This window comes from Haemaphysalis longicornis, unplaced genomic scaffold (assembly GCF_048455015.1).
Source record: "Haemaphysalis longicornis isolate Haplotype H1 unplaced genomic scaffold, Haemaphysalis longicornis Haplotype H1 scaffold_41, whole genome shotgun sequence".
In the NCBI taxonomy this organism is placed as follows: Eukaryota; Metazoa; Arthropoda; class Arachnida; order Ixodida; family Ixodidae; genus Haemaphysalis; species Haemaphysalis longicornis.
The window spans coordinates 1,056,949-1,065,434 of NW_027526365.1; the positions used below are offsets into that span (position 1 = coordinate 1,056,949).

Below are 8,486 nucleotides of genomic sequence, written 5' to 3' on the forward strand. Positions count from 1 at the left end.
AATCCCCCATGGTCCCCGTCTGTACATCCCTGGTGCGCTTTGATGTGGCTAGGGATGCTATCAGGAGAGAGGTGGCTACACGGTACCCCTGCAAACGAGTGGCCACCGGTGAGGCCCCGCGGCTCCTTCCGACCAGTGGGATAGCCGAAACAGAGTGAACCCTGCTCGTCCGACTCCGCACCGCCTGCTACAGCACAGCAGCAGGCCTCCACAGGCAGGGTCACAAGGACACACCCACCTGTGCCCACTGCCCTGACCCTGAGACATTGGATCACGTCCTCTGTTCCAGCCCTGCGTACGCTGGTGTCCCGGAACAAACTAGTGTCGGGGTACTGGCGGCTAAGGTTACCAACGAGCTCCGCAGAGGACATCATCCACTCTTGTGGCCCCTCATGCTGCACCGAGAGGCCTTCAGGCTGCTCATCTTGTACATAGAGGAGTCATGCCTCAACACCCACCCATAAACTGTCAAAGCAAAATCCCACCCACCATCCACCCACTGTTTCTTTTATTATTTTGTGCCTGTCTGTGTGAGTGAATTTACTAAATAGTCTGTATATGAACTACTTGCGTGTGTATGTCTATATGTCTGTACATAGCCTTTTAATCGACTTATCATATTCCTAACACTCCATTGCGCTGTTACTGGCCTTCCTTTCAATGCTCTTCCCTCCCCCGGCAGGACCTGTGCCCTCTGTTAAGAGACTAATCTGCGCCATGTAAATATGATTCGTTTATTAAACACTTTCTATCTCTCACCGAGGGTGTGAGGGGGAGGGCGGCACGCTCTGCTTTGGCGTAACCGCCCTCGCTGCCTCCCCAGCAAGACGCTACTCCTCCGTGGGTCCTTCGAGCCACGTGACATTTGCGCAGGAGCTCCCAACACCATTTTAAACGCGGTCGGTGGTGTAGGTGGCGCGGTGTGAGATGACAAGACAGAAGCGCGTGCCGTCGTGTCTTTTGTGATCCCGCGATCACTTCCTGAGGCGCAGATGTGAGCCGTGCTCGAGAAGACTGCAGTTCGTGCTGTGTACAATATTTGTACTAAGGAGTCAGCGCATTTTTTCGTCCTATGAGGTTTTGTCGAATATCCTTGCGTTCAAACAACAGAGCTCGCGCCCACGCCAGCAGCTGAAAACCAAGGACAAGCGCGCTGCAACCCTTCAACAAAGTATTCATTACTAACTAAAATAGAACTATTGCTGTTATCACGTGCTTCTGGGCACCGTAAACACCCGTACCTTCACTGGCCGCTACCATACAACATACCTTCCCTCTTCGAATGTAGGACGCAATGAAAGCCTTATACATGACATGGGCAACCAGATCAGCACCCCTTTTGCTGCCCTAGGACAATGCCTCGTCGCCACTGAAGAAACAAAACGCAAAGCCAATAAAAAGCCCAAGCAACAGAGTGTTCCGCAAGACCCTAACAATGCAAATCATTCCCTCCTATCCTATTATGACACCTTTACCTATGCACGACTCAACGCCTCCATCCTCGCTACTTGTATGACAATGGAGCTGCTCTTCGTATGAAAGCTAGAAAACCTCACTTCTCCCACTTACACATCAAAATTCACCCTTCAGCATTGCCGAAACTGGCCGCATTGCATTTAAAGGGCAAACAGCATACAGCACTGACCCGACATCCAGAACGGCCATCCTAGTGCAAGCTTCACAAACGACACAAGCCTATACCCTTCCCACCAAAATAGACTACACATTCATCGAACTGCTCCCCCGCAGCTGTCTGATACCAGCCTCTACATTCTAAATACATACCATTCACCCATTTCATCGCTATCTGTAATTGATCGGCTACTAAAAGCACGTACGCCAGCACACCAAATAACACATACCCGTGGTCCTGGAAGACTTCAATGCTATGCACACAGCTTGGGGCTACCTGAGAAACAACCGGAAAGAAACTCGGCTACAAGAATCCGTGGAACCAAATATTCTTCACCACTTCAATAATTACGGCACCCCCACCCGCATCGGCAACAGGGTCTCGAGAGACACCTCCCCTGACGTAACGTTAACCGGTAACATAAACAATGCCATGTGGGCCTGTGGTCCTGCCTGTAGGAAACCTTAGCCAGCGATCACATCATTTAACTTCAAATCCTACACCACGAAAACAATCATAAGCGAATTGGCACAGCCAAACTAACTGGCTGGAAAACGTTTTGTGGAGACTCTCCCACCAATCACACCGACGATATAGAAAAATGGACTTCTCAGCTCCTCACAGAAGCATTCAAATACACCAAAGGGTTAGAGCTAACTCAAAATAGTCGAGCCATTGATGCCCACTTCTTCCACATCTGGGACGCCAGAAACGAACTGCTTAGGCGACGGAGAAAACGCAAAACAAACTAAGCTCGGGATACGTATCGATAAACTCACGATCAAACCCGAACGCTCGTCAATTAGGCCCCCAAAACTGGTCTGCGTTTTGCAATGTACTCCAGGGAACATTGGGAACCCGTAGCACCTGGTATCTTGCACCTAATATCTAGCACCTGGATCCCAACCATGAGACAGAGATAATTAGAAGGAGAAAAGTGGGGTGGAATGCATTCGGCAGGCATTCTCAGGTAGTCAATCGCAGCCTACCACTGCCCCCTTAGAGGAACCTCTATAGCACCTGCAACTTACAGGTACGCACCTACGGGGCAGAAACTTGGAGGCTCCCTAAAGCGGTCCAAGTCAAATTGAGAACAACTAGCAATGAAACGGGACATGATAGGTGTAACCAGAGTCCTTCATTGCTTTTCTGATCATGAAACTCCGCCGTAACGCTATGGGAGCAGTTTGCTATGTCGCCGAAGCCGCCGCGGGGCGGCGCTGAGTGCATAGTGGGAGACAGACGAAACCTGCGCGCTGCGTCGGCGAAGCTGCACTCCCACGAAATTCGGTAGCATCGGCGCGTTGTTTTCTAAGTTTAAGTTACCAGTTGATGTGACGCCGTTGGCGATATTGTGCGAGGACACTGGGCGGAAATGCCCAAGACTTGTCGCATACCGGGATGCCGCTCCGGCTACAGAGGTACGAGCGAAAAGGTCTCGTTGTTTTGCTTGCCAAGTGACGCCGATAAGCGCGAGCAGTGTAAACGTGAAATACCGCGACAGGAAGCCGGCGGCTTTTCTTTTGACTCGCAGTATGTCCGTGTCTGCGAAAAACATTTTGACACTGCGTACGTTGTTCGGAACGACACTTTTTTTGTTGAAAGGAGACGTCGTCTCTTTGCGACGTGAGAAACCCAAGCTACGGCCCGACGCCGTTCCAAAGCGCTTCGACGGGCTGCCGGCGTATTTGAGCAAGCCGAAGCCGCGATCCCGTTCAACGAGGGTCCAGCCAGCAACAAAGAGACGTCGTTTGTCGTCGCCCGATGCCATCACAGAAGAACTTCTGCCGTGTTCAAGCACGGAAGCATCCCAAACAGCAGTGACGAGCGCTGAAGGCAAGCTAAACAGTTTTTCGTGGCGATTATGCTCGTTTGGACCGAGTTTGAAGCTCCCAGGAGCTTCAAGCGCCATATAATTACGTTTCGTCCTCCTGTAGATGAGGCAGTGGGTATTGGTGTATACGCAGAGACAGCCTGCCAAACAGAAGAGGTCGTTTGCCCCATTTCTGAGTTGCTGGCAGTGAAGGGCCAGCTTCGGAGCACGACGCAGCGACTCCGCCGGAGTCAAATGAAGCTGGCGAAAATGACCGCGTTAGCGATCAGGCATAAAAGGCAGCATACTGATACCCAGAAGCTGTCTGCTCGCGAAAAGCTGATCTTTGATCAGTGCCTGATGAAAGCCAACGCGAAGTCTCCGACTGATGTAAGGTAAGGTACTGACATGTGCGCAAGTGTTCTATTGCTCATAGTGGCCTCCTCTCGTGTATGTGTTCAATAATGATTTTGGAGAACACGGATATGGCGAAAGATAAAAAAACTGGTCCAGTGCATTGGCCCAGTCAGCTTAGGATACTAAAGGGGCATATGCAATATTGTACGTCCTCTTGGCGTACGTGGCTGTCTCAGCTTTTTCTGGGGAATGTGCATGCTTTATTAACAACAAAAGTGCACTTAATTAGGCGTCGTATTGTGTTTGCACTCATTTCAGCATTCTGAAAAGACGTAAAGGAAAAATGTTTCCTATCATGTGAGAATTCCCTGTACTATGTGTTTACATAAGAAACAAACCCTTTAATTAATGCTTCTGTTGATTGCACTGCTTTATTATGTAATTTTTCGGTTGGTGGCCTCTTCCATATCCTGTGGCAAGCGCATGCAGCTAACCATTTGCATGTCGTCAGTAATGTCATCGTATACCTGCACTATGCGTGCATGACATGTACTGTGATTGAGAGTATAAAAATAAAAGTTGCGTGGCAGAAGTTCATTTTTTGTTTATTTTTGGTTGCTTGCGTTTTAAAGCTTAAATTGCGCATGAGTGAGGCCGAATGCTTTTCCGCACCCACATATATATATTTAGTGGTCGAGCTAGCCGTTAGAACTGCACTTGCTCGTTTACCAGCATGTGAATGCACAACACGTGCTCTACTTCTCCCCTAGGTACAAGAAGGAGTGGATATATGACTGTTTGCTTCTTAAGGTAAAGTCTACTGCTGTCTACACTTTCCTACCAGAAAACGGCTACCTTTTCCTTCCCAACCCTCGCACGCTGTATGGCTACCTGAGAAGCCTCAAGGCCGATTTCGGCTTTGATGCAGGTTTATTTGCAGTCTTGCGTGAAAAACTTCAAGGAGTCCCTGAAAGAGCGCGCCGAGGTTAGACTCCTTTGGGAATTAACTTACCCTGGTTCTGTTTTCAAACAAGCCGCATAACTAACCAAAATATTTTCGCAGGTGTACTAATGTTTGATGAAATGAGTGTGCGGAAAATTCTGCACATCAGAGAGTCCGACATGTCCCTTTTGGGGAAAGTGGACTTTTCTGAGCACACGAGACCAGCAGACCGTAAGAAAGATGGTGACCATGTGCTCGTGTTCTTGTTCCGGCCTTTTCTTGGTGGCTGGTTGCAGACGGTGGGAAGATTTTGTGCGTCTGGTGCAGCACCACGCTCAAAAGTGGCGAAACTGCTGCTTCAGTGCATTATGCACCTTGCCAATGCTTGCGTTGTCGTGGATGCCATCCCATGTGGCAATTCCACATCAAATCAGTCTGCTGTGACGTCCCTGGGTAAATATCTAAGTAATGTGCTTGCAGTTCTGAGTTGTATTTTTAATTTATTTATTTCCGTGTAATGGGGCTGACAAGCGTAATTTCTCTCCAGGTATCAGCGGTGACATGAACGCTGTAAAGACCACTTTCCAACACCCATGTGATCCAACGAGATCTGTCCATGTAGTGATAGATCCTCCTCACGTATGTAAATGCGTACGGAACAATCTGCAGAAGTTTGGCAAGTTTCTGGTAAGAAGTGTTTTTATCTGCACTAATTGTGCTCTACATTGTCTTTTTTCGTGACATTTGTTATTGTTACAGCTGCCCGAAAGCCAAGAAGTTTTTCACTGCCACTACTCTGCCTTACTGGAGTATGAAATGAAGCAAGCTGGGCTGCGTGCGGTGCCCAAGCTGACGAAAGCGCACGTTGCTCCAAATGCATTCCAGAAAATGAGTGTCCGACTTGCTGTCCAGGCAGGAAACTCAACTAATTTACACCTTGGATAATGTCTGTACAATTATTTTTGTCACTGAAAAAAGGGAAGCATGGCGGCTTAAAATTATTCTGTGTGTTTTACAGTTGTTTAGCAAAAGCACTGCTTCGGCCATGGAGTTTTACAGTACACAAGAGGCGTGCGAGAAGCTTTGTCACTCGGCAGCCACTTCACGCTTTACAAGACGCATGAACAAGCTATTTGAAAGCCTCAATTCTCGCAGACCAGAGCATGTGATGTACAATGAAGCTGAACACATTGCTGTAAGTGACTGATATTATTATTGTAATAATGGCACTATTTTTACCTCTGCTGATATTATTACTGAATTTCAGAAGTTGAAGGAGAATATAACTTGGCTGGACGAGTGGCAGAAGTATATCGAGTCGTTGTTTTAGAAAACAATGCTGAAACATGGCAACATGAAATATGCATTTCAGGTTGATGCCCTGGCAGTCCACTTCGACGATGTCGTGTTGGAGCCACCAGGGAGCGTACAAGCTGCATCTGCTTCGAGCCAAGTGCTGTCGCCCAAAGAGTGTATACTCGACTTACTCGCGGGCTATGTGACCAAGAAGTTCCTCACCATGAGCTGCCTTAGCTGTGTGGGCACTCTGAAGGGCTCATCTCGGCAAGCAAGCGACTTAATACTTGCAAAGTCAAGAGGTTTCCTGCAGGCGCCGTCAAGCCGACTGCTCAGTCTTCTGCAGATTGTGGAAAGCTACGTCGAAGAACTCACTGTTAGTAGAGTGGCTTGTACGGATGTTTACTTGAACATTGTGGAGAGAGTGTTGCTGGATGAGCGTACTTCAGCAGCTCCTGTGGGTTGTAGGTCCCACTATGTAGGCACCACGGCAGAAGTTGTGCACTTTTTTCTCAGGTGTCGTCTGCACTTCTTTACGAGGGAAAAGAATAAGCTTGCACGGGCGAGTAAGCGTGCAACATGCCCAGCTGGTGGGGGCAAGAAAGTGATTAGCTGAATTGCTTCCTGAATGGATTCAGGCATGCAAATGTGCAGCATTTTACTGTGTTTTTTTTGTGATACATAATTGTATAAATGCATTTTTTTAATTTTTGTTCTCTAGTATCTCAACCATATTATTTTTAGTTCCCCTTCATAACAATTCACATTATGTTCCTGTAGGTGTCTGCTTCCTTGTGCGGGCCTTGTACAGTTTATTTTTCACTCTTTGTAAATTGTCTTTGTAGTTTACTGTTCTTAAGTGTTCCAGCGTATTCATGCACCTTATTTTGTCACCTTGTTTGATTTCGCAAAAAAAATCTTTCCCTGTGTTTATTCACTGATGTGTCAAACACGGCAATTCTCCTTCGTACTTTTTCATTTTGCTTCAAAAGTTTGCCTGGCTCTTTGTAGTTTTGTTACCTTCATGTGTCGGCCTTGCACATAGTTTTTCAGTGCCTTTATATACTTTGATTTTTTACTTCATTTACATTAGGTTTGTTGTGCAATAGTGCCATGTTTGCGAACATTCGCCGCGATGCGTGCCTTGGATTTGTTTGTTTTGTTACTAATGCATGAATGCACCCTAGTGTCTGATCTTGTGTTACGAGCTGAGCGCCAAATTGCTTTTTCTGTCTTAGGCAACGCTCGGAAGTTTTGTTTAATAAGTAAAAGATGTAACCTTGTAGTCACTAACCCAGACTTCCTATCTCATTAGCAATGCTCTCGGTCTGTATAAATGTTTCTCGAAAGAAAAGCATTTCCACACAAAAAAATGCATAGCAAACTTTGAGGCATTCAATTCGCTAACACTCGTATCTGCAAGTCACTTTGCTGACTGTTTCTTCGACGCTTATGCTTTCTAGCTTAGTGCGGAACACAAGTTCGCTCCTTCCTTTCAGAACTATAAGTTGCCCTTGAGTACGTGACATCGCTGCGCTGTCTGTTGTTTATGCTTTTATAGCCTATTGTGAGAAAATGTTTTCTGCTATAAACCGTATTGTTTTAGGAACACTCCATCATCATTGAGGACATGACGATATGTATTGAAATATTCCCTTCGTGGCATTATTGACTCGTTAGCTTGACAACATGAAGTGTATTTTGACCAATGTGAAGTAGTCAGTTGAATAAATCAGTGGTGGAGCAGCACCATCATGCTCATAAACAGGTGTGCTTTTTTTAGAGACTTTAAAACACTGCTTCATTTCAGTAGGTCAAGCATCCCCGGTCAAGTATCTTCATAGCTATGCCTTGCGAGTATAGTCGATCATAGCAAAACGCCCTGTTAAACTGAAGCATGCAACATCGAAGTGGTAGTTGGATTTGGCTCGGAGGGTGGGACATTTCTGGGAAAGCAACTCATTCGGAAATTGAAGCTTCCCGAATGACCTTGAGTGGCTGCACAATATTCCGCGAGATGCACGTTTCCTCGTTCTGTGCCTATGTAACATTACTCTGTTGGATGAACCAACTAGCCCAACAGCAAGTTTTATTACCGTGTTGAAGTTCCACGAAAACGAACACAAGGTAGCTGCGAACTCAAACTTAAACTTGGTTAGAATCCTAGAGATGGGCATGTAATAATGCGAGGAAAGCTTCATCCCTCCCACTTTCAAGCGTTGCTGAAGCTCTATGTAATGAGCGCACAGGAATGAGGTCAACTGCAAGAAACTAAACACACGAAATTTATAGCTTTAGCTTCGGTACCGCAGCCGCGGCGATTATCAGCGGCGTAGACGGTCGGATTGCATAGCGCGATCGGCGTCGCCGCGGGGGCTCACTGCGCGTATCATATTTGCGAATTTCTAAATCTGAGGCTTCGTCATAGTCGCAAGCCCAACTAG

At 47.0% G+C, this 8,486-nt stretch overlaps 1 protein-coding gene across 1 annotated transcript; it reads left to right on the plus strand.

The window, feature by feature from the left end:
- The first annotated feature begins 8 nt into the window (after positions 1-8).
- On the plus strand, positions 9-6,801 carry LOC144137583 (uncharacterized). Its single transcript, XM_077669504.1, has 4 exons — positions 9-108; positions 194-295; positions 3,601-3,841; positions 6,319-6,801. Exons 1-4 carry the CDS (start codon positions 9-11, stop codon positions 6,656-6,658), a joined length of 783 nt encoding a protein of 260 aa, XP_077525630.1. The 3' UTR covers positions 6,659-6,801.
- The last annotated feature ends 1,685 nt before the right edge of the window (positions 6,802-8,486 follow it).